The sequence below is a fragment of the Nymphaea colorata genome, chromosome 1 (genome assembly GCF_008831285.2).
Source record: "Nymphaea colorata isolate Beijing-Zhang1983 chromosome 1, ASM883128v2, whole genome shotgun sequence".
Lineage (NCBI taxonomy): Eukaryota > Viridiplantae > Streptophyta > Magnoliopsida > Nymphaeales > Nymphaeaceae > Nymphaea > Nymphaea colorata.
The window spans coordinates 30,134,806-30,160,367 of NC_045138.2; the positions used below are offsets into that span (position 1 = coordinate 30,134,806).

The 25,562-nt window shown below is 38.2% G+C and overlaps 3 protein-coding genes across 3 annotated transcripts; 1 reads left to right on the plus strand and 2 right to left on the minus strand.

The window, feature by feature from the left end:
• Nucleotides 1–3,316: 3,316 nt before the first annotated feature.
• On the minus strand, nt 3,317–8,136 carry LOC116245701 (proline-rich receptor-like protein kinase PERK1). Its single transcript, XM_031617211.2, has 8 exons — nt 7,346–8,136; nt 5,852–6,391; nt 5,370–5,456; nt 5,182–5,252; nt 4,784–4,860; nt 4,293–4,440; nt 4,051–4,212; nt 3,317–3,907 (listed from the first exon to the last, which is right to left on the minus strand). The coding sequence occupies exons 1-8, from the start codon at nt 7,983–7,985 to the stop codon at nt 3,590–3,592; spliced, it is 2,043 nt and encodes a 680-aa protein (XP_031473071.1). The 5' UTR covers nt 7,986–8,136; the 3' UTR covers nt 3,317–3,589.
• Nucleotides 8,137–15,172: 7,036 nt separating this feature from the next.
• Nucleotides 15,173–18,803, plus strand: LOC116246263 (uncharacterized). The gene is made up of 5 exons (XM_031618036.2): nt 15,173–15,662; nt 15,793–15,830; nt 16,797–17,067; nt 17,705–17,991; nt 18,158–18,803. The coding sequence occupies exons 1-5, from the start codon at nt 15,309–15,311 to the stop codon at nt 18,612–18,614; spliced, it is 1,407 nt and encodes a 468-aa protein (XP_031473896.1). The 5' UTR covers nt 15,173–15,308; the 3' UTR covers nt 18,615–18,803.
• Nucleotides 18,804–20,239: 1,436 nt separating this feature from the next.
• Nucleotides 20,240–24,679, minus strand: LOC116246012 (GTP-binding protein At2g22870). Its single transcript, XM_031617681.2, has 4 exons — nt 23,934–24,679; nt 23,357–23,426; nt 20,956–21,118; nt 20,240–20,667 (listed from the first exon to the last, which is right to left on the minus strand). The coding sequence occupies exons 1-4, from the start codon at nt 24,460–24,462 to the stop codon at nt 20,449–20,451; spliced, it is 981 nt and encodes a 326-aa protein (XP_031473541.1). The 5' UTR covers nt 24,463–24,679; the 3' UTR covers nt 20,240–20,448.
• Between the last annotated feature and the right edge of the window lie 883 nt (nt 24,680–25,562).

The window sequence follows — 25,562 nt, forward strand, 5'->3', positions numbered from 1 at the left end:
AACGAGCAGAACCTTTAAACGAAAAGAGGTTTAATAATATCTTGGTACAGCTTAGTTGTGGCTAATTTTATTGAAAAAACACAAGCTAAAAGGTTGAAATACAACCAGTATAGTCAAAATTACATGAAGAACAGGTTGTCCAAAGGGGTCACATGGGAATCACAAGTTTCTGCAGAAGTGCCCTCCCAGTCACATGCCGTTCAGCTACCATTCTTCCTTCAACGTGGTATTCTTCTTGTAATAACAAGGGTTGTTGAAGTGCTTCTTGTTGGGTTTTTTTTTTTTCTTACTTTTATTTATTTATTTGTTTATTCATTTATTTCTAAGTAATTAAGATGAGTATTTTATCTTACTGTTCGAGAGCCGGAACCTTCATCATTTCTCTCATTCCCATTGTACCGTTCCATGTCTCAACTTGCATAATGTTTTCGCTTTCTTAACACAAGGAATTGAAGCTACATGAACATGAAAGGCAAACAAGCAACCAGCTTTCATCCAATCCATTATACCAACCACCTTAAGGATTTTTTGTTTTTTTTTTTTGGAGATCAAGGAAGCAAGTATAGCACATAGAACTTGAAGGGTTTCCCTTTTGGTATTTTTATTTTTCTCATAACGCCCATCTTATCAAATATTTTTCCTACTGGTCCTTTTTATTTGAATTTTCTAAACTCAGTTTTTTTTTTTGAGTTTTTCCACTAACCTAAGATAAAAGGTCAACATGAGTTTGGCTGATCGAGAAAAGGGACAATTTTATGGCTTTTTGTGTAAGGTGATCAGATTTTTTTTTAAATGATACTCATGTCAAAAGTTAGCAAACTAATTCTTTTGACTTGTGGATAGAATTTTATAGACCAGAAAAGTTGGGTTTTTGATTTTTTAAATCCTTATAATTCATATTTACAATATAAAGATCAATAATATTTGGTTACTTATGTGAAAAATATTCATCTGATTTATAGTTCATTTTCAATACCATCTGTCTCTTTCAGTCCATGCCCAAGGTCGACCATGAGTAAGGGTAAAAAATATTCTTGTTTGACTCAGTTTAAAAGACTTCGTTATTCAACTTAACGACTTTGGATTCCCCAAGTTACGGAAAAGCAGAAGAAGGGTCTGGAAAGCTTGAAAAGAGAATGATGAATTAAATATAGTGAAAATATTTATAAATAGTTGCTCAACTGTTGACATGTTTATAGTAAAGATGTAATGTTCCAGATTGTAGGAATAAAATATATAGGGAAATTGAAATCTGCCGACTGCCCGATTTTATCGAACTGCGAAGGTATACAGTTGAGAAATTCACTTTGTTGTTATTTTTGGATTTAAAACGCCAATGTTTGCTTAGACCTAAGAAGAAAATGAACCAAATGTCAACGAGGATGTTTGATTCACCACCCTTCAGATCTTCAGTTGTTTGTGACTGGTGAATAGGGATGTCAATTGATCAGATTCGAATCAGATGTATATTTTATAATATCATATTCAGATTCGAATTTAGATGAAGAAACATATATACCACATCCAAATCCAAAGTTTGAATTCATAATCTGAATTTTGTCCGAACCCGATTTTTGAATTAACATCTGCATCCAAATCCGATTTTTAAACTGAATCCAAACTATATTATAGATATCGAGCATATGATATTTGTTTAAAACTATATCTGATCCGAATTTGAATCCGGTCAACATTTACTTAAATCTGAATCCAATTTTTTTTTATATCCAATTTGGTTTATGTGGTTCGGTCGGATATCAACTATCATATCTAATCGGATTTTTTGACATTTCTATTGGTGAAATGGTAAAAAAGATCACCGATCAATCTCTGCTCTCCATTGCTCGAACAGATAGCGCCAGATGATGCCGTTCGATTTTTGGGTGCCGCTATTTTTCATACCGTTGTCCTTGTAAATTTTATTATTTTAACATAACTTTAGATTTCAAAACTATGGATTTAAGATCTTCATTATTTATCAAATCTATTTCTAGTTTATGCAAAAAGGGTCTGACTTAAGATTCACAGACCAAAAATGCAGGAATTACAAATTCATGTTGTAATCCATGTTTCTGTCAAACGAAGACAGAAGGTTTCTGTTAAAAATCAATGATCTGAAATGTTGGGTCTAAGATTCCTAATACTCGGACAATACTTGAAGTAATCAAAGAGAGAGAGAGAGAGAAAGACAGAGAGAGAGAGAGAGATGATTTCTTAATAAAGACTTCACACAATTTTTTTTTTATTAAAGCTGATGTCAGATATTGAATTCTGGTTACAATGTGACATGCTTGAATTTCACAAGGAAAAAAAAAGAACAAATGTTCTGTCAACTTAGTATATTTACTCTAATTCACAAAGAAGTAGCTTTTGAAATGACAGGAAAAGATCTCCAGTCTATATCGAATTGAAAAAAATTGGTGTTCCAAATGGCAAGGTAAAATAAGGATATCAAAGATCAGATTTGGATTGGATATGCTATTAGCATGTCCAATTGTTCGCATATTGCTCGATTTGACATGGAAATGTTTTTCAATTGGAGTGTGTACAATATAAAATTAAATGGGAACTTACACATGTAGCCAGAGTTAGGTTGCTGGTGACAAAATCAGATATCTATCAGATATAAAAGAAAAGCTATACAATATATGCATCTGATATTTTATATGAAAGAAATGTTTTGCATTCAAAATAAATTCCTTTAAGTGAACGTACTTGAGGAAAACCAAATTGAAGTTTTCTCTTTCTTGTGGGCGCCAAGGATTGAAAACTTTTCCTTGAAAAGTATATTAAACAGAGGTCTTTGTTTTTCCTGTTTTCTTTAGATTGAAATAGAGAAGCTGGAGTTGGGCAGACACCAAATTTTTCTAACGGAGATATGGAGGAGCTAGGCAAGTGCCTATCAGATTATGCCAACAAGGATGCATTGAATCTTATTCAATTTGAAAGTCTTTTTAATTCTTAACTACGGCTCAGAATGTGCTAGGACAGGAGACGATCTATCAGGCGAGAAATAATATGGCTCTGCCAACTGCATTCACGCAGACCCTATACATCTTCCCCTGTTGACGTTTAAAAAGAGTGCCCCAACAACCTGTTACCAGCTTCCTCTTGCTCTTCTTCTCGTCTGCTGTGAGTTTCAAAATAAAGAAGATGGCCGCCTCCTAATGTTTATAGGCTTTTAGGACTTGAATGCTTACATGGTTAAGGAAAGGGATTCCTTTACTCGCTCTACGTGGAGGCTTTCCAGAACTGCTAAAAGAATGCTGAAGCCAAAACATAAATTTGTCACCTGTAACTTGTTTCAGAGATCCGATTACTTACAGAGAATGAAGAAAGTTTTCACAATTCAAAAGGGATGTGTGGAGACTAGGAAGAAGTAGCAGTACAAAAGAATACATGCAAAATTTGTTCGTTTGGATGATTCAATAACCAATAGAAAGGAAAGCATAACGAAACTTTGACTTCAGACCATCTTTTTCCATACGCTTGATTCTAATAAATACCACAATAAAGGTAAAAGAGAAGAATAATAAAGGCAGAAGAGAAAAGACTGAAGAATTTACGTGGCATGGACACTGGACAGCCATCAGCGAGATTCAGCATCATTGGCTTTCTCTATTACGTCACTTGCTCTCTTCCTCTTCTCCATCTCCAACTCTCGAGTTTGCTGGCCTTCGCTGCTCGATATTGATCCACTTAGCCCGTATTCGCTGGTTGGCATGCTTTGTCCGCTGGTGCCATACTCCTGGCTTCCTAGTGCCATTCTCCTGAAATTCTTCATATCTTCGTTATACTGGCTTGAGTCGTATTCAGAACTCCCATAGCTGTAAACTGTGCTGTGTCCGGGCCTAACTCCTTCATTCAGGTCTTCAAGAGAGACACCACCTTCCAAGGCTCTGACGATCTGATTCCATTCATGTTGCAGTAAGAGGAACACAAGCATACATGTTATTGTTATGAATGGGAAAAATGAGGAAGTTTAGTTTTCCTTCATAAGAAGAATATAATGCACTCTAATATGTAGACATACAAGGCAACTGCAGTTACCTGACTCATTCGGGGCCTTCGCCTTGCCGAATGCCTTACAGCTGCTGCTGCACAGGCAACCATTCGTGCCATCTCATTGTGGTTATAATCATTCTGCAACTTTGGGTCGACAAGTGCATCATAGTTTCCATCCTCGAGCGCTCGTGTAAGTAAAGGCCTTGCCTGAAAAAGAGGGAAGGTTTTTCGTTTAGTATGGTGATGATCACAATCAAATATGAGGATTGGCAATATGTTGTGCTAACCCAGTCCACCAAGCTATCTTCCACGAAAGAAGGAGAACTATCAACAGGTCTACGCCCGGTAATCAGCTCCAAGAGCATCACACCAAAGGAAAATACGTCAGACTTTTCAGTGAGTTTTCCACTGGAAGCATATTCTGGGGCAAGGTACCTGCCAAACAAGAATGCAAATGTATAAATACAAAAGTAAGATAAGATGAATTTTACCTTTGGCTAAGATACAACTGACCACTGCACAGCTTGACTTTTTGTTCAATAGTGCTAACAATAGAAAGTTCAGAGCAAAAATATCATCCACTATTGACTACAGATGCTGGAGCAAATATAAATTTGGAAAAGATTGCTCGACATCTTAGACAGGCTAGTTTGCACTTCACTTGGTCCTTTCATGTTCATGTTGGTATATTAAACTCAATAAAGACGATTCAATATCTGAAACAAATAAAATGGTATCAACCTTATGGTGGTGTCTAGTTTGAGTGCCAGTATATTACCCGAAAGTTCCCATCACTCGAGTGGAAACATGCGTTTTAGTATCAGAAGAAAGTTTTGCAAGCCCAAAATCAGCAACCTAAAAGAGGAGAAAAGGGAAGAGAAACAAGTCATGGTGTTGACATTAGCAGAATGAAAAAGTTGAAGCAAAATTTCTATAACAAGAAGTTCAGAAAACTAATTGTTATTCTCAAAGGAGTACATGTAAACAACTGGAATTTCATGTGCCACATAATGTAGGAAAGGAAATTCCTGTCTCTTTTTTCTGCATTGCCATGTAATACATGAAAGAAACCTCGTTGACATATGTACTAAAAGACCACACAGTGGTCAAGAGGCTGCAGGAGTTACAAGCAATATTATTAATAAAAAAATCTAGAAAAGATATCAAGGAACTGACCTTGGCTTCAAAATTGTAATCAAGGAGTATGTTTGATGCCTTAATGTCACGATGTATTATACGAGGATGACCTGAGTAGAAAATAATTTCTTAGACAACCAGCAACCATTTTCCAACAATTCTACTGACAGAAATAACCTGTGGCAGTTATGTTCTAGCTGATTTATTTATTGAAATAAAGAACTTACAGTCCTCGTGAAGATAAGCAAGTCCTTTAGCTGACCCAAATGCAATTTTTAAACGTGTTGGCCAATCCATGGTTGGTCTTCCCTTTGCTGCAGCAACCACAATAACAAGCATTGACAACAAGTCTAATTGAAGTACAAAACTTGGTTTTGCAGGAAAACAAACTATTATATCGTCTTGAATGGGCATGGCAATTAAGTTCAGATTTTAGACACTAATACATCGTCTATTGTCTAACGTTGTTTGATGAGAAAGATAGAAATATCAAATATAGAAGATAATGAGACAAATTGCACGAAATTTTGATTTTCATCGACCCATTCCCTATTTCTGATGCTAAACTGAAGACGGGTTTTATTCCTTCATATGTCATTCCATTTACTTCATTTTGCTCCTGGCTTAGATAAAGAATCAACACCAACTAGCAACGAACAAGGCCACTGAACATCAACTAAGGAAATATTTGCCAAGGGGAAAAACTTACCGTGCAAATGGAATTCAAGTGTGTTGTTGGGAACAAATTCATATACAAGCATCCTTTGGCTTCCGGTTATACAGTAACCAACTAAAGAAACTAGATGCCTATGATGTACTCGGCTAATTATCTCCACCTCTGCCTGGAATTCACGCTCACCCTGTCCACTGCCAGATTTCAACTGTTTGACAGCAACTTCGGTGCCATTGGGAAGGATTCCTTTGTGAACATATCCAAAACCACCTTGGCCGAGAAGGTTAGATGACGCGAACCCATTTGTTGCAATTGCTAATTCCTCGTATGTAAAGGTGCTCTGCATACCCAGTGAAAGGGCAGGTGATGGTGGAGGGAGCAGCACATCCGATCCTGAGAATGTGGAACTAGAAGCCCCTCCACTGCTGAACACAGGTGCCGGTGGAGCTGGAGGTTGTGGTGGCCGTGAAGGAAATGGTGGAGGAGGTGAAGGAGGATGGTGAATCTTGACCACATTGTCTGAAGGAGGTGGGGCTGCATTCTGCCAACTTTGAGCGTATGCACCGTAAGGATCGACTGCACATGATGCATAAAAAACATTAAACACGCATTTCTGAATGGAAGAAGACAACCAACAAGCTAAATCTTCCACTGTCAAAGAAAGGACATGAGAAATTTTATGTAAATTCACAATGTAGAATAACTAAAATTCATGAAACGCGTGCAAAAATAATGAAACATACGAGCAAAAATCTGGAGTTATAAAGCCTCCACTAACAGAATGAAGAAGAACAGGGCAATTCAAATGGTTGAACTGCAAATATATATTCAGATAGTGGTCATGAACGGCTATACTCTAGTCTCTTCTAGTCTACGAGATTGGACATTAATGTCTTCAAATTGACATATCAAAGCACTTCTGTTCCGGCATCCTGAGAACAAAAATGCTTTCCCAAATCAGATTTTTTCTTTCAGTCGATCGAAATGCCCTACTATTTTCCAGTAGAACTGAAAAATACAAACACAATTTTCATAGCAATCATCCAACAAAAACAATTCACCAGGGAATTTCCCAATCCACCGTCCTAGTAAAACTAGCGTCATCACATCCTAAAGCCCACATCTAATTCAGGAACCACATAAATTCCGTTAATGTGCAAGGCAGGTAAGAGACTTAAATACCCAACAACAAAAACCAGGCATCTCTACCGTCAATTCGACCTAAACAACATTTGAAGTCTGTATCTGCCCAACGCAACACTAGTTCTATGCCATCATTCAAGAGGGAAAGATTAACAAGTGTCCAATTGATGCCTCTGAAAAACCAGAGGCACTAAACTGGCGAATTCTGGACAAAATTAACATTTATGAACTGCTTGGATTGATGAAATGCTCATCAACTCAAGCACCCGCGATCGAAGTAAACAGAGAGACAAAGAGAGAAGGAAAAACTGCGGCTTCTCCTTTTTATGTCTGAACGCAGACTTCCCAAGAAGGTATAGCAGAAGATGAAGGACGTGATAGCAAAACCTTTGGGTGGATATGGTGGTTGAGGTTGATGCATTGGCGGTGGCGGCGGCCGGCCGTAGCTGTCCCAGTCACCGTTACGCCGCTTCTTCTTCCTTAAGCAGAAGAAAAGAATTACGAGGAACAGCACAACAGCTACGCCAGCAATCGCAACTCCGACAATCAGGCCAGATGACACCGATGAGGAGGACGCCGAAGAAGATGACGGAGGAGAAGGCGAAGATGGAGGAGGTGGCGGCGGTGGAGGTGAGGAAGACGGGACAGCAGGCGGTGGAGGCGAGGAAGAGGGGGTGGCAGGTGGCGGAGGCGAGGAAGAGGGTGTGGCAGGTGGCGGAGGCGAGGAAGAGGGGGTGGCAGGAGGCGGAGGCGAGGAAGAGGGGGTGGCAGGAGGCGGAGGCGAGGAAGAGGGGGTGGCAGGTGGCGGAGGCGAGGAAGAGGGAGCAGGGGTGGAAGGCGGAGGAGGAGCAGGGCTGGAAGGCGGAGGAGAACTGGGTGGTGGGGGAGAAGAGCTGGGTGGCGGGGTGCTGGAAGGCGTAGGCGGCGAGGCGGAAGGGGGCGGCGGAGGGGAGGACGTAGAGTTGGATGGCGCAGGTGCAGTAGAGTTGGGAGGAGGTGGAGAAGAGACAGGCGCCGGACTCGCCATTCCTACACAAGTTTTAGGCCGTTTTGGCCAGAATTCTCAAATGGTTCCGGCGACCGGCGGGATATATCCGACGGTTGCTCGCCTCGCTGCTTCGTTCCTTCCCGTCAATAACGGCAGGCTGCGACTGTGAGCTGAAAGCCCGAGGATGAAAGAGGAAGAAAGGGAGAGAACCGAGGCGATTCATTGACTTAGCAATGCGACCGCACTGGGTCCCACTACGGCCGAGCGAAACGGGAAGGCAAGAGCAGTGGGCCCGCCTTTAGAGGCCCCCACTGGGTCCCACTTGGACGACCATCTCTCCCCCTGATTTTGCGGTTGAGTTTTAAGTAAATATAAAAATTACATAAATACTGCCTTATATAAAAACTTTTAATTTGAGAAGATACTCGCCATTTATGCCACATAATTAAAAAGGAAAAATATTTATTAATTAACCCGTCAATATCACGGAAAGAATTTTTACTTTTTAAAATAAAGCAATGGCTATTTAAAAATTTTATCAATTGGGCAAACGTCGAAGTGGATGACCATGTCACTTCGGTTGTAGCGCATGTTTGAATCCGATACCTTGAGATAATATTTTTCGGCATATAAATCACTCCTCCTTGCACATCCAACTAAGCCCGAGACTAATTCTTTCTGATCTTTTTCACCGAGCTACATTTCATCGCCTCGTATAAGGCAACTCGAGATTCGTGCACGGTTCTTGGGTGCAAGATGGATTTGAAAACCGTGTTTGTTTTGACGGGGGATCTGACTGACTGACTGAACGTCCGTCTCTAGTTTTGGCGGTTCAAACACGGACGGTCTTGAAAGGAAATTGTGGGCAGATAAGGAAGTGAATCTACTTTTGTCTTCCTCCCGGCCGCCTGTTCTGTCGTATCCAGGACGAATGACAAAGACTGCCGCACCCGCTGCCGTTCTAGAATAGAAGGGTTCTCTCTCTCTCTCTCTCTCTCTCTCTCGCTCTCTATTATATATATATATATATATGCGCGTGTCTGTATTGTATAATATAATGAGTTCAAATCTGAAATACGCATATATGATTACAGATTTAGAATCTATCATTCAAACACAAGGACACATGATGGATTTGAAATCCTTTACACAAAAGGTTAGCTTAACATATTTTATCATATATATATAAAAGAAAATTAAAATCAGTAAGCTACTTTTATTATCTAATGGTTATTTTTTTTATTTTGTATTATTAAAACGATATATATAAGTTAGTAAAAACCTAACCTTTTGATTTTGACTTTTAAAGAATGTTTTTTTACAATCTAACCTTATTGATATGATCTTTAAGAGTGCGTGGATGCAAGACATATTAAGTTGTCCATTTGTTAGACTTTAATGATGTTTTTATAATAAGAAAAAATGAACTGCCCTCATGACATGATAAAAAAATCAACATTTTTCATTAAAATAGTCTTCATAAACATAAGAAAATGTTTATAGTGGATTTAAAATAGTTTTCGAACAAAAAAAATCAATGGGTATTTTTTTTATCAACTTACATATATATATATATATATATATATATATATATATATATATATATATATATATATATATATTGAATGGTAGCTTTTCAAAGTCATCTAATCGTTTAATAAAGAATTGTCAATCCAGCATGATGAACGGTTAAAAGAAAAGTAAAAAATATATATATATATACATATTTTTGTCATCTAATATTAATTTACACATTTTCCTCTCTTGTCTCTAACTGCTGCCTGAAAAAATCGATGTAGTGTATATGAGGATATAACTATGATAAGCTGCTAAGCATGGTTAAAATAACAAACATCATATATGAATTTATCAGCTAAAATGAAGCCGAAAAAAGAAAAGGAAAGAGTTATATATTATACAAGTCAAATGCCGAATTTTAAGGAAAAAAAAAAAACCATGCCTTCTCTTTTCTAACTATAACGCGGTTTCTGGTAGAAACTGGTGGCAGGGCACAATAGCAAAAGACTTTGAAAACTTCTCCTCTATTCTTCCTCCCTTTCACGTTCTCACGAGAAAAAAACAATAATATAATAAAACCTACCCTAAAAAAAAAGAAAAAATTAAACAAAATGACGGTGCCAACTTGAACTATGGTTTTGCTACGTTGAAAATCGATGCAATTGAGCCCTAATTTTTTTATTTCACCAAAGTGGGGCCAACTCTCCTTATTAACAACCTTCATATCTTAGCACCCACTTGAATCAACACGGAATGATCTGTTTTATAATAATTTTTTTCTATTTTCATGTTTTTTTATAAATAAAATATATTGTTTCATTAAATTTTTCATGAGTAGAAATGCCCCTTTTAGAAAAAGTACATATATATAAATTATAAAGTTTTCAAAATGGCAAGGAACAGGTTCTCCCGATTGAAGCAACAATGATAATGAGAAGAAACGTGAGACGGAATACATTAAGCAACGTTAGATATTAGATGAGAAGATCATGCGGAAAATGCATGCAAGTAGTGTAGCTCTATAATGTTATAATATACAACAAATGGAAAAAAAAATCCATAAAGATTTTATTGCTAATGTTTTTTTTTTTATTGATAATATCTTTGTTTATATCATAAAGATTATTGTCAACTTGTATGAGATACGCATTTCCTGATATCGAGGTCTTAAACTTTGTATAAGATTAATGTTGATATGTAATAGGTATAATTTTCTAATATTTAAGTTTTGAACATGTATGAATACTACACTTTTTTGGGTTTATATTAGAGACCAGAAATTGGCAAATTTTGAGGTGATTTCTGTTGTATCTTCAAGTTGAAGATCTTAGACCATGTTTGTTTCCCATGGTTTTGATTCCAGGATCTGAGATCCACGCTGCTGAAGTCCACTGTTTGCTTACATAGTAGTTTTGAATCATTTGATGCGCTAAAAAATTCCATATCAGCCTCCGATCTATCTAACGTATAAATATGGATCAACTCAGTATAAATGTCAACAAAATCTACAGTATATGCAAGAAAATCGATATAGATCTGTTATAATATTATTTCTAAGATTCCTTTCAATTGAGACTTTGTCTCGTACAAACATGTATTCAAAAGTTGAATCCAAAAACCAGCAGCTAATGTTCATTTTTCCTTTGATGTTGGCTTTTCAAGTACTTCCATTTGTTTACTTTTCATTTTTCTTTTCTTTGAAATATTTTTATTCATTTTTCACATATAATAGATGCAATTGATCTTTAAATCCAGATTATAAATGCACTATAACAAGCTCTTATAGAAAGTTGGATTTTTTCCATAAGATAATTTATAGTTAACTGCACCACTGGATGCGAACAAAGAGACAGCAATCCACGGCTTGCTGATTCTTTAAGTAACAGTAAGAACGTTGAACTTTTGAACGTCTCAAACTACATATATATATGAAATTCGACCGACATCAAGCTAGCCAATCAAAGGGAATAACGCGGAAAGCATTTGTTGAAGATGATGACCCGTCACCGGACTACCAATCCAGGGGAAATTTGTCCCGAGATTAACAATACCGGACATGATGTACAAGGTGATCAAACTAAGATGGACCAGCATGAGTGGTGGCCACGTAGAGGTGAGTGCATTACGCAGTCAAAGTCACGTCATGTCACATCACGAGCAAAGACGTGACGATTCGTTTTGCGATCGTAGATCTGTGAAAGTAATTGAAGTTGGGGACCTCATATCAACTTGAGGGTCTTACATTTTGAAGAGTGTTATATACGCCGTGTCCTATATTAAATTTTCGTGTGTTAATTTAATCATGACAAAACATACACACATGATTAAGAAGGAAAAAAAAAAACTTTTGTAAGGACAAAAAAAAAAAAAAACGAAAAGCTCAAGATTTTGATTTGGTAAAGTTTAAGTTTAAAGGTGTCATTCATATATGCATATCGTTATAGTGATGACAAATATATTCCTTTTAATGGTAATGAAGGGTCTTCATTTATTTTTGTTTTCTTCTGTTATTATCTCATACACATTATCTGATATGTTATTATCTCATATTTTTGTCGTTATCTCATACATATCATTATCTCATACCCCTGTCATCATCTCATACCACCCTTTATCATTATCTCAAACACTATGAACAAATATGACAGTGATAATGTGCAATGGGTATGAGATAAAGATATGAGGTACTGTAATGGTGGAGGTATGATAATGACAAGGGTATGAGATAATGAGATGATTAAGAATATTTGATGTGCACATGCAATGTTAGGAAATTAAAGTAAATATGCATTTTGATAGTAAAGTCCACCTTTAGCGTATATTCATTATGTATACATAATGGTGTACAAAACTCATTCTCCTTGAACCTTATTGTTGTAAAAAAAAAAAAAAAATCAAAATTTGAATCGAATCAGTCAGTTGCCGGTTCAGTACATGGAAATCAGTCATGAATAGGTAAACAATGTCCATAAAACATATGAAGAATCACTTAAATGTGGAATACAGTAACTCAACACAATGTTCCACTAACTTGCATAATCTGTGGGGCAAATTCATGTAACAGTTTCATGTAACAGTTCCCCAACAGAAGCAGTCCGTTCGAGTCACAAGCTCTTGAAGGAGGTTCAACTTAAGAGTAATTTATAGCAAGGGTTTTGGCAATACTGGTTGGTTTAGAGGCTGGCAACATAAGCCAAAGTAGACGTAAACCCTGCATGTAGGAGTGTTTGCTTCAGAGTTTTATACTGCAACATGAGCGACTAAGACTCTTGACCTGGAGTTCTCTCTCTCTCTTTCTCTCTCTCCATCAATTTTCAAAGCTCTAAGGAGAAACATCTGTGGCTTATATTTCTGATAAAAAAATTTTTAAAAGGAAGTTTCTTGTTCTTGAGATCAGGCAAATCGATCGCATAAAATTAATAAAGACAGATCAAGAAGCAACTCAAATCTTTAGTAAAGTAATTTAAAGGGGATAAAGTAAGAGACATGTGTGTATGTGAAGGAAAATGAAGTCTTTCGATGCAAAAATCTCGAACACATACTTGAAGAAAATTAAACAATCAAGCCAAAGGAAAACTGATGTAAGATAATGAAGTCAACTAAGAGGAAGACACATAGAATTAATCATTGAACTTGAAATAGTAGAGGGGCAATATTTGTGCTTGGGGTTGAAAACGAGAGGCAGAAATAGATATCAAATGTGACTGATTATATATGGTTGAAGAGATCCAATCTTGATACGTCAACTTTTATAAGCAAACCAATTGCAGTGTAATTGAATTCAAGAAGATCTATAATAAATTTATCACATAAATAATGCCATTTATTAAAGTGATTAGTTGTCATAGATTTTTTTTATTGAAATTAAAACAGCAAGAAGTTAAGATAGGATCCATCAAATAAGGGGCAGAATTAGAAATTTTTCATCAAGGGGGTCAAATTAAAGTTTCTAAATTTTGACATGGGTAGAAATATCATTTTTTTAAAACTTTTATATAAGACAAATCATTTTTCTTTTAAATTTACATGTAATTTTTTTTTTTTTTTTTTTGGAGGTGGGGCGAGAGCCCGCAAGCTCTGCTCCTGCGTGAGATTAAAAGGCCCAAGCCTAATGTGAAAATGGGTTGAATCGTTGCACACACAATCTTCTTTCAAATTTTTTAAGATGGTCAGATTTAAATGAATTAGTCTTACATTAAATCATTGGAGAGTCTATTTTTAAAGTGATAAAATAAAGTTTTTGCTTTTTAATGAGTTGAACAATACTCGATCCATTAACTTGAATTGAACAAACATGGAACACATTATCTAACCCGTACCCCTTATGAGCCCTGGGCCTGACCTGTAATTTATGCCCTTATCATAGGGCTGCTCGAGCTCGACTCGGCTCAAAAAACTCGAGCTAAAGTTGTTTCGGTTCGCCTCACCCTTATGAGCCTATCAGGCCTTTACGGCTTGCTAACAGGCTGGCTCGATCTGGGACAGTGACTAAGGTGTTTGATGATAGAGATATATTGTCTAGGGTGCATTCCACTGGCAAAATTTCATCCCCCCATACACCTCAATGAAAATAATAAGCAAACACTAGTTATAAAAGATTTACCTAGGGCTGAACTTGAGAGGTCAAAACTTTCTTTTCTCTTCCAACTATCAACTAAAGTATCTATGTGACATGTATCATTTGCAGTTTAAAAGAATAATGTCTATGAGAGTTGAATTGATGACTAAACTTTCACCCCATCTTTTAGTGCGTCTAATTTTCTAGTAGGTGTTGCCTAAAGGAGCATGGTTCACATTCAAAAGGTCAAAAGGTTTAAGGTTCGAAACCTGTGGCCCCTGTCACATTCCATTGTGCTATTCGTTTGAGCTGCTAAATGTAGCGAGCACGACACCCAAACTGCATCCTCATAACAAGCCGAAACCTCGAAATGGTTTGGTTTGATATCTGATATGAATCCGTTGAATCCATCTCTCATTGGAATCAACAAAAAAAAATGGGAAATAAATAGAAAATCGTCGTCAAAGATTGAAAAAATATAAAATTAAAAAATAGACAGAATTTTGTCACGTGCAAAATTTGGACGGATATGTAGCAAAGCAAGAGCCGTCTACACAACCGAACTTTTAGCTGTTCAAGCAACAATAGCGTTGTATTATTCACTGGGAGGATGTTGATGGGTCCGCATTTTTATCTGATTATCAAACCAAAATTCGAATCCAATTGACCAAGTTTGGCAATTGGAATAGGAAACGATAAAAGTTTACCATATCTGAATCCAAATTACATTTGAATGTCACTAAAATCTAGCTTGGTATTACATGTAAGTGTGGACCTTGGTTTGGCTTATAGAAATTTCATGCGAATCATTAGCTAGCTCAGATTTAGATGTCTTAGACCTTAATAGTATCCTAGATCCAGTTAAAACTTAAAATTGTAAAAAAGATTGAGTTCTATAATGTAAAAAAGATTGAGCATAGTTCTATAATGGTTGGATTGTTAAACCAACAAAAATCTGGTTGTTATTTTAATTTTTGTAGAGTTTAGAATTCTCGCTCTATATCCAAATTCCAGAGCAATCCAAAAATCCAAGGAATTGGATGGAACTTCAGCTTTTTTTTGGACCTGGATCTTGAAAATTCTATCGGCTTCCCACATATGTTGGATCAAATTTAACCTTACCACACGAGAGGAGGTGCCGGGAGAGCGTGGGTCCCGCCTCTTCCCTTTTGTGGACGGCAGCTGCGGCCGGAGCTCCGCCTTCAATTCTTCCCGCAGGTACCAAGAAGAGAGGAGGCAGAAGAGGAGTGGGGGCGACAGAGGTGGTGGTGGCGGTGGTGTGAGAAATGGTGTCCGGGTCTCTCTCCATCTTATCGTCGTCTTCATCTCTTCCTTACAGAAACGAATTTCTTGTTGGCCTTCGCTCCGCCTCCGATTGTCACTTTTCTCGGTCGAATACATGCGTCTCCACCCCTCCCTCCCGTTCATCTCTCACACTGCCTCTTAGCGTTCGTTGCTCCCTGAAGCAGCGGCGGCAGCAGGACGATGGTGATGGCGGTGTGGGGAGATTCATGGGGAACAATTCCATCGCGGATTTCATGAGATTCAAGAGAAAGAATGACGGTGACGGGCAGTTGCAGACTGCCGTCGTCAGTTATCGGAAGAAATTCCCCTGGTCTTTGGTCGACCCATTCCTTCGGGCACGTACTTTTAGTCTTACTCCCTCCTAACTTCCGAATTTTTCTGCTTCCCGGAGTTTCGTCTGTGTTCTTGAACTATGAATTGGGATGTTGAGGATTCATATTTTTTGCGTTTTTATGGCGTTTGCAGGTTGACTTGGTGTCTACCATTCACATTGCTGACAAGGAGTAAGTGAATATTCACATTCACTTGCGTTTTTATTGGTGTCTACCATTCATATTTTTTAGATAAAACGTTGGAATAGTTCCTTCTACTTTGTAATTGAAATTCTTGGTGATTTAAAGAATCAAGCTTAAATAAACGAAAGAACAACCGCAAGAGCACTTCTCTCAATAGCATTTTTCACAATGATATTTCTACAGCAAGCATGATAAATCTACTTATGTTACTGAGCACGTTTTGTGGTTAAATTTCCCAATGGCATATTATCATCTCGTCGGTGTCCATAAATTTCTTTCTTCTTTTTCCTTCAATTTTGCAATGCTGCAGAACTTTCTATTTGTGAATATACATGTGGGAGGACCACCCAAAGCCTCTTCTTTTGGCTGAGGTGGGTGTTGCAGTAGATGGGCAAGTTAAGCGTCATGCTGCTGGTTTGGATTCTTTCTCCTGAATGTAACGCAATGAACTCAAGATTAATAAAAGGACAACGTTTTATAGGGAATTTTAAACATAATGCTAAAGCAAAATTCAGGAGAATTGCTGGGAAACAAGAATGTCCAGCTAGTCATCATCATTTACAACGGATCATTAGAGTGTCCTGTCTCAATGATTCAATCTTCAACACCACCGATCAAACATATGATATCTATCAAACAGGTGGTTTTGAATTTTGACGGCCTTCTTAGAAGGCGAATTTCATCTCATTATTTTGCCAAACCTCTGAACCCATCCTCCACTGGTGTTGAGATAAAAGAAACTTATTTCCTCCTTTTCATGAGTATTATTTTGCCAGACTTGCTGCTTAAACTGCGCATATGCAAGCTTGAAGTTACTGTGTGGTTGGTAGCTGTAGAACTTACTATGATCTGACTGGTGAGAATCTTTGTATTAGGTTCTTCTCTATGTGTTTCATCCATTTCTTGTGTAATTAGCTGCTAGCGTATGGTAGATTAACAATATGTGAACTTCAGGTACTTTGCAACCCTCCAGAAGGATCTTGAATCCTATGATTGCATCCTTTATGAGATGGTAGCAAGCAGGGAGAGTTTAGAGAACAGGAGAAACAAGATTACAACCAAAAGGCTCAAAAGTGCACGCTCTAAAGGTTTCAATATTCTTGGTTTTATTCAGCGGCAAATGGCTCGAGTGCTCTCCCTGGACTTCCAGTTAGATTGCCTTGATTATGAGAGTCGTAACTGGTTTCATGCAGATTTAGACTATGAAACTTTCAAGTCGCTCCAGGTATTTTTTTTTTCACCTATAAATGGAAATTGTCGAGGTTATTTCTTTCATTACTATATTATATTTAAAATATTTGGCTTTCTTTCATGTTAATTGATTGTAAATGGTGCGACCTAAGGCCAATTTTTTTTCCTGATATTTGTGTAAAAAGAATTCGTCATGCATGCTACCAAAGCATCAGAATGGTAAGTTTGGAGTTTAAACGATCGTATCAGTAAGTAACTTGCAGTTTTTCTACACTGGATACGAAGATGAAAAGCATATAATAATATCGCATCATTGTAGTGCATGTGCTAGAGTGGATGGTTTTTAAATATATGGCAAATTTGTTATCCGAGGGGGGTTAATCAATACATAGCCAGATTAATTAACCTCAGTCAGCTTTCACCTTTTGAGGTTCTGTTCTTCCACTCAAAGAACTAATGGTATATGCTGCAAGAATTCATGCTTGTCTGTTCCCATGGCTGCTTGCTAATAATAAAAGATTTATTATTATTATTATTATTGTTATTATTGGGCTCATGTGTCAGCCCACTCCTTGCAGTACCTCTCTAGGTGGTCGTATTTTATATGGGGACTCACTACAAAGTACCAACTGTAATTGATGTATGCATGTCAAACTTTTCCTCTTCTGCAGCTGGAAAGAGGCGAGAGCTTTTTCTCATTTGCAAGGGACATGACCCTCCGATCTGCGAAAGCAGTGTTGCTTCCTTCCTCTGCAGTTGAAGAACTTGGACCTTGGAAATCCAAGCTTCTGTGGGCCTCTCGAGTGCTGCCCATGCCATTAGTAGGCCTCTTCATCATTGGAGGCGTCTGTTCACAGTATGAGATCCCCTCATCTGAATACTCGGAGCTGAATGCATTATCCAGGCTGGATTTTGGTTCTGCTCTGAAGATTTTTTTGGCAAAGCGCCTAACTACAGAGTAAGGACTTTTAAACTCTCCTATGTCTGGTGTTGCGTGTTGGACTTTGGATTTAGGTGTTCTTCTCAGGTCCTTGCGGACCTTGATGTCACTGATTTGTTGCCTATTGTTCTTATCTTGAGAGAGATTTTTCTTCTGGAAAGTGATGTTGTGGAAGTTTATAAAGGTTCACGCAGGTGACTGCAGCTGTAGAAGAGAAGTCTGTCATTATTGGCGAAAGAAACAGGGCGGCTTTAGAGGCGTTGCAGAAGACACTTGATGGTGGTTATAAACGAATAGCCATTTTGTATGGTGGAGGCCACATGCCTGACTTGGGCAGGCGATTGCGGGAAGATTTCAACATGGTCCCGTCGAACGTATCATGGGTTACTGCCTGGTCTATAACTAGTGACGAGCAAGATGGCAATATCAAGCAGTCTTTTCCATTTCTTAAAGCATTGGCTGAAGTATCAGGCTGGCCATTGAACAGGTACCAGACGTTGGCATTGCTCATTTTCTCTTCAGTGCTTGCACTTGACCTCTGGTTCTGGGAGATCTTCTTTGGATCGGTGGTGCACTGGGCTGCTGAGGCTGCATCTGAGATCACCCACATCGTTGGCCATTCACACATTGTTATATCGTAGCAACCTGTCAGACGTGAATTTACAAATTAATTTATACGATCTCTTCTTGAAATTCAAGTGAGAGGTAGGCTGAAAGCTTATGCTCATGTAAATATGTCATGCTTTGATTCATCTTGGCCTTGTCAAGGAAAACAGCCTGAATATGGTCATATACAAGATATAGTTGCTAAACAGGCCGTATTTTCTTCCCGTTTTCTTTTCTCACCACCCCTCAAAGGACACCCCAACTGCGAAGATGTTAGGGCCGGATATTTATCTGATGAAGGTAAACGGAAGGGTGGAAATTTGTTCGCTGTTATGTCATGCCAAGTAAAGATCAGGTTACTACTGGGCCCGATAAAATATATTATTATTAATTTGCAAATATATTTTTATATATTTTCTTATATTTATATATATTATAAATATTTTAACTTTTTTTGTTATTAAAATTGAATCGGGCTGGGGCGAGGCCAGGCCCGATCTATGATGCTTGGGCCCAGGCACGGGCCGGCCTGATGGAAACTCATCCCAACTTGTTTCCAAGCATTCCATGAGATGTCCTGAAGACTTTCGACCTTTTCTTCAATTTTTATGTTTGCAACTATGTTTTCTTCCCTTTGTCAACTTAATTATCAGAGACGGATTATGTTGGGTATGTTGGACATGCACTCGATCTGCTCCAACTGTTTAACCTCAGATAATATATATATTAAGGGACTTTTTTGGATTGTTCAGTAGCTTCAATTGAACTACGATAAATGTATGCGCTGTGAGCAAAGGTGGATGTTTGAAGAATACCGAGGAAGTTTAGCAGTAAATAAGAAAAAAATGGATCTAAAGTTTTGCAGTATTTTTCTTATATTGCCAATTACTGTCTTTGTAAATTTTTCCTTGATAAAATTCAAAACCCACACTCAAATGCTGGGAGCTGGGGGCGTGTTTTTGCCCCGAATGTTTCAATGAGAATGCATGTATTGCGTGAGACAGAATCTTGGGATTAACTCTTTTCACATTCGGAAAGGCACTGTTGGATGGCAAAACCCACATTCGGAAAGGCACATTCTCCAGTGCATTCGAGTTCATTTTCACATTTGTTACGTAATTCAGGAAAAAATTTGCTCCATTGCACCCATCCACTCATCCAATTTTCCCATGTTGAAAAATTTTATATTAAGAACTTTGGCACAAAATTAGACATGATAAACAAGAAAGCTGATCTGATCGTCAAACTTACGGATGACCATCTTTTTTGTGCATGAAAGATCATGTACAATCATTCGAAAACAAGATCATAAGCATCAGATGTAGGCCTGTCTAATGGCAGATGGAACAGAACATTCACCTGCACTCTGCATTACTCGGATATGCAGGACCGAGTTAACTCAAAATGAAATTTCCCGTTCAAGACGGTAAGAGAGGTTGGCCGCTCACTCCCGGTACCAGCTGAGCTACATAGAATAGTTGCGATCGTCCCATTAATGGTGCAGTAATTGCCCCATTAATGGTGCAGTGATTGCCCATCAAATTCATTGGAAAATCATTGACCATTGCAGGATGTACACTTTGTTAACCTGCCAGAGGCAGATTTCAATACGAGGACTAAGCATTCACAGAATGCTTAGGTGCAGTAATTGCCCATCAAATTCATTGGAAAATCGTTTACCATTGCAGGATGTACACTTTGTTAACCTGCCAGAGGCAGATTTCAACACGAGGACTAAGCATTCACAGAATGCTTAACTTAGGTCTCTGTAAGACGATGTTAAGGACACATGGACATGATTAAAATAGCAGCCACTGCGAAACCAGACCATCAGATTGGCAATGTGTATTAAAATACATTGACCTATTATTAATGCTTCTGCCAGTAGTTCCTAAGTTGGGCAATGTGTAACAGGATCTCATCCCGTCCTAGGTTGGTAACACTGCTTGTCATGATCCAAGGAGGAGCTTGTTGGAAGAACTCTGCTATCAATGTCTGAAAATCTTCCACATTCTCTTCAGGTCGCTTACCACCATTTTTTCTCTTCTTCCGTTTGTCGCACTTGGTAAAAATTAATGTCATTGGGATCTGAACAACGATGAAATGAACAGTGTTAGTGGTTGTGGTAACAAAGTATCAAGCCTTTCAAACAGAATGATTTTTCAAGTTCCACTTAATAAGTTTGGCAAGGTAGAAAGGAAGCCCAATCAACCAATAATCATGTGAATGTCATGAACTATGGCCTATGGGGGACTGTATCAACAGAAAACCTTCAGTGGTGGGTTAAACTTATCGCAGTTGAAGTTAGTTTTGCCTGATGCATTTCCACCGTGTGAAGAACCTCAAAAAGATGCTATGAACAAATGCAGTGGTTACCTTATTTTCTCCCAGCCAGCGTGCATATTCGAGGTCAACATGTTTTGCAGGTATGGTAGCATCAATGAGGAGAAAAACAGAAACTAGAGTTGATCGGTTGATGAAGTAATCTTTAGTGAACTCATTCCAATTGTACCGTGCTTGCTGTGGTGCAGATGCATATCTATCACATTTATACAAAGCACCAATCAGCAACAAACACCATATTAAATTACATTGCCGAATACATTAAAACTTACTACAGCCAAACTTATACAACATGTTTATTCAAATCTGGCATTCCAAAAAGCAGCATGGATGAATCACAATATACCTAACTCTAGATGCAACATAAATAGCATAACCATTGACTGCCCGAAGTAAACATGCCAACCGTTTTCACATTCCCCTCTTAACTCATGAATTATGAACCACATAAAATGTTACATGCATTAAACCAACAATAGTTTATTATTTCAAATTACTCAAAGCAGGCAATTTACGTGACCTCTGCAAACACAACTCTCTTTGTGTGGATTTGCTTATGGCCAACATGCACATGAAAACTTTTTATGGATATAATAAGATGCTTCTCTTCCTCGGTAAAAATTAAAGTTATTAAACTATGAAAAATGCATGAATCATCATAAGAGTTCCAAAATCTCACAAAAACTTTTTACTTCTTTGACAAGCAAGCAATAAAAAATGCACTTTGTGTTTTCTAATGTACAGGCATTAGCATATTAATAGTAGCTAGTATTTGGCTGTAATGGACAGAAACTAAATTTTCCTCATAAATTTTAAAGTGCTTGAACAATCTTGTCAGTGAGATGGTAGCACTCTTGCTTGTGCAGGAATACCATCTCATCTTATCTTTCTTCTTCTCATCAGTTGTCTGTGAGAACTAACAAAGAATTAGGTTGCATGAGCCATATAAGAATGGGGTAACTCAGGCTATCTTGGTCTAGACTCTAGATTAAAAAATAGAAATCAATTAGAAATTTAGAACAAATAAGAACCGAAGAAACCCAAGAAATATTAAAAGCAGTAGTTGACACAACACACATTGGCCTATTCAGGTTGATTCTAATAGCAGTGGGAAAGAAAAACCATCATCTTTGCCAGTATTGACAAAAGCAGGAGATACAGAAAAAAGAGGAACCCTAACCATCCCTATATATGGTCGTAAATGGAGTCAGACAGTGTCTTCAATTTAAGAAGCATATTGCTGTCAATATCACATGAATATGACTTTGGATATGGAGATTCAGCAACTTTTATGAACTTTACAATGTAACTTTCAGAAACAGGCACAAGTTTTGGGACTCAAAGTGAATATCCATGCGACTATTGGTGGCTGTCATAATGGTTTTGGGACTTAGGTCAAGGTACCCTGCTCTTGTGACATTAACAGAAATTATAGTAGTTATAGTCAACCTTAAGACATTAACAGAAAGCTCTTGTGAGATTAAGAGAAATTATAGTAGTTATAGTCAACCTTAAGACATTAGACCCCTGGAACTTAAAACAAAATATCATTTCGTTATTTAAAAATGAAAAAGCTCAGATGACATCATCAGCCCGTCTGGGTATGTCAATTAATTGAGAGAAAGGAAGGCATTAGTTCTTCTAGCCATACTCAATTTCCAATTCTCAGTTGATAAGTCAACGCAAATACACCTGTATCCATTATGGATGTATCCTCTATCAATTATTAAACCTTTAAAATTTGGGCATTTTACTTCTAATCATACTTACTTCCCTTGCCTAACCAAAAAGTCACTGAACTACTTTTATATCCTACTTTTGTATACACTGCTGAGAGATCACTTCTGGCCATTATTAAACCTTTTTTTCTGCATATTTCAAACTTCCTTCTCTCTAGGGATGGCCGCTGGTGAAATAAAAAACTTTGACTAGAAAAAAATCCAAAATGCAGGAGAATGAAGGAAGAGGAACACAAACCAAGTCAAACAGGAACTAATTATCATCAAGTAGACAACATGTGGATATGGAACAGAATAACCCTTGGCAGTAAATCGTACATGGAGGACCAAGAAAAGAAAGTTTTGCGAACAATATCATGGTGAGAACATGCTGTTTCTTTTGATCTCAATATCAGCATGCTTTTTATCAATTCTGGTAAGGTTTTTGAGCTTTTTAGACCTTCTAACTTTTTCCTTAAGGATGTCAAGAACGTGACTTAGTTGCAGAAATTACACTTTTTTATAACGCAGTGCATTTGGATATAGGACCATCCATTGGAATTTTTGAATCAGACAACGGGTTATAGTATCAACATTCTTCAGGTCCCGGATAATCCCCATTCAAATGCTCAGCTTAACCGATTAGAGATTCATAATAATGCAAAAGCACAGAACAAAACATCAAGATATTGAAAGAAAATCGTTCTTGGAGTTACCCATATCCAGGCAAGTCCACAAGGTACCAGCTATTGTTTATCAGAAAGTGATTGATGCATTGTGTCTTCCCTGCAAGAACATGTTGTTGGACAAAGTGAGATCAATTCACAGTCCATTACAAGGAGATATATGCAAATGTACGCGTCTGTGTGCCTTGACTGTACATATAGATTGAAGTAGTGGATCATAGAAATTGAACCTTCATGTACTTCAAGATGAACGAAAAATGAATTACAAAAATCATTTTCCAGTGAACGAGTCGAATCCTTTATATCATCGTGGGCTGGTGGTTGGTAATCCAGCATAATCCCGTTTATAGAAGTTATGGTTTGACAATTGCTAAAAATTTCCAAGGACAAAGGGGCAGAGTTAGCAAAGAAGGAGCACTCCGTTCCATCAACAGCTACCCATTACATAGCATTCGTTCAGTGAAATCTAGCTTGCCCTCCAGACACCCGCATCATTCAACTATCTCATAAGCCACAAAGATACTTATCTTTTGCTGATTCCTAATTGACTGAAGAAAGGCAGATAAACAAGAAGCAGAAGAAGAGAGAAAAGGAGGAAGTGGCGTGCCTGGTTTCTTGGAGGTGAGGGCGAGATGCTTCCTACGAACGATGGAGTTGAGGAGGGAGGATTTGCCGACGTTGGAACGGCCGACGAGGGCAAACTCCGGCCGCCCGTCCGAGGGGCAATCCTCATGCCTGGTGCTGCTCTTCACAAACTCCGCCTGCAGTACCTGGGATCCCTTCGCGTACGGGCTCAGCACGATGTTGGAGCCCTTCAGGATTCTATAGCTCGAAGCGTCCGCGTCGGCGGAGACCTCGACATCGGGAGGAATGAAGAGCTTCTCCAGCGGAACATGTATTGGCGCTCCACCACCATCACCATCCTCATCATCCTCATCGCAGTTCACGCCTGAGAGCAGTGGAGACGGAATAAGGGATGGTGGCGGCGGAGAGGTGGTAGGAGTGGCAGCGTGGGTCCGGAGAGAGAGGAATGGCCTCGGTGGGATGATGAGACGGAGAGGTTGTCTGGTTATGGGAGTGGAAGAGAAGGGGTGACAGAGGAGGAGGAGGGGAAGATGGTGACGTAGAAGCATCATTCAGTCACTGAACAGAGACGCGGCGACCATCCTTCCTGAAAAGAAAGAGATTGCAGACGGAACTTTCACTCCTACACGAGACGCGTTGAAGAGAAACTGAAGCAGATTAGATGGACAGGGAGGCCGACGACCCCGTTGGACTAGATTTCTCGAGAAAAAGATCTGGTCGAGTGCTGCAAATTTTAAGGCGAACGACTTTGAACCTCCACATTCTCTTATTCGACGGCTTCAACCCTCGAGCGAAAATTTTAAGATATTTTTGTCTTCAAATTCTGTATGTGTGTTAAAATAGTAAAAGTAAAAAATTTATTTTCGGGTGATCATGAGTTCAAACTTCTTCTTAGAGGTGGAGCTGCACACTAGCCAAGTCGGGTTCGACTTAATTTATAAAACTCTAGTTCGAGCTTGGACCTTGAGTCGAGTTCCAGATCAGGTTCGACTTCAACTCTAACTCGAGTTCAACTGTCGAGCTCAACTCAACTATACAGCATAGAGCTCGAGCTTGACAAGTTTACCTCGTTTATGTTAACCTGTTTCGTTTAGCTGGTCAACTGGTTTAACTTGTTTAACTAATTCAACAATGATGAATTGATTTTATGGAATCTAACTGGGCTGAGCTAAGTTTAAATGAGCCAAGTTCTTCGAGCTCGATTTGCTTAACATTTCAAATATGAATTTAAACTCCAGTCCGATCTGTTTATTCAAGCTCGAGTTGGCTCGCCTCTAATTTGAGTCGAGTTTTTTTTTTTTTTTTTGGCGAGTTCAAATTGAGTTGAGTTGGCTTGATTTGGTGTGCAACCCTAATCTTTTAAGTCCTAGTGAAAAAACCAACAATTATTAACTAAAACTAGCATCCTCAAAGCCCCACTTTATGAATGGATGATTGCAGAGGAAAAGAGTTTGTAGAAACCAAATCCGTTGGGTCGGACTATAATGAAAGCAATTTGCAATTAAAAAATGGAAAAGGCAATTATAAATATGGTCACCTATAATACGACTATTCAATTAATTAACGGTGGTTAGTGGAGAAGAAACCTTTTTTTTCATCCCTAAGGTTCGGGGCTGCTTCAGAACTTAAGTGGTCATATGATACACCTTTC

Excerpts from the sequence above, each read along its gene's own strand:
- LOC116245701 (XM_031617211.2), bottom strand. The coding sequence starts at position 7,985 with ATGGCGAGTCCGGCGCCTGTCTCTTCTCCACCTCCTCCCAACTCTACT. Across the intron at positions 6,392-7,345 it reads ACCACCATATCCACCCAAAG|TCGATCCTTACGGTGCATAC; the intron begins GTTTTGCTATCA and ends CATCATGTGCAG. Across the intron at positions 3,908-4,050 it reads GAAGGCCCCGAATGAGTCAG|ATCGTCAGAGCCTTGGAAGG; the intron begins GTAACTGCAGTT and ends GAATGGAATCAG.
- LOC116246263 (XM_031618036.2), top strand. The coding sequence starts at position 15,309 with ATGGTGTCCGGGTCTCTCTCCATCTTATCGTCGTCTTCATCTCTTCCT. Across the intron at positions 15,663-15,792 it reads TGGTCGACCCATTCCTTCGG|GTTGACTTGGTGTCTACCAT; the intron begins GCACGTACTTTT and ends TGGCGTTTGCAG. Across the intron at positions 17,992-18,157 it reads GCAAAGCGCCTAACTACAGA|GTTCACGCAGGTGACTGCAG; the intron begins GTAAGGACTTTT and ends AAGTTTATAAAG.
- LOC116246012 (XM_031617681.2), bottom strand. The coding sequence starts at position 24,462 with ATGATGCTTCTACGTCACCATCTTCCCCTCCTCCTCCTCTGTCACCCC. Across the intron at positions 21,119-23,356 it reads GTGGACTTGCCTGGATATGG|ATATGCATCTGCACCACAGC; the intron begins GTAACTCCAAGA and ends TAAATGTGATAG. Across the intron at positions 20,668-20,955 it reads GCTGGCTGGGAGAAAATAAG|ATCCCAATGACATTAATTTT; the intron begins GTAACCACTGCA and ends ATCGTTGTTCAG.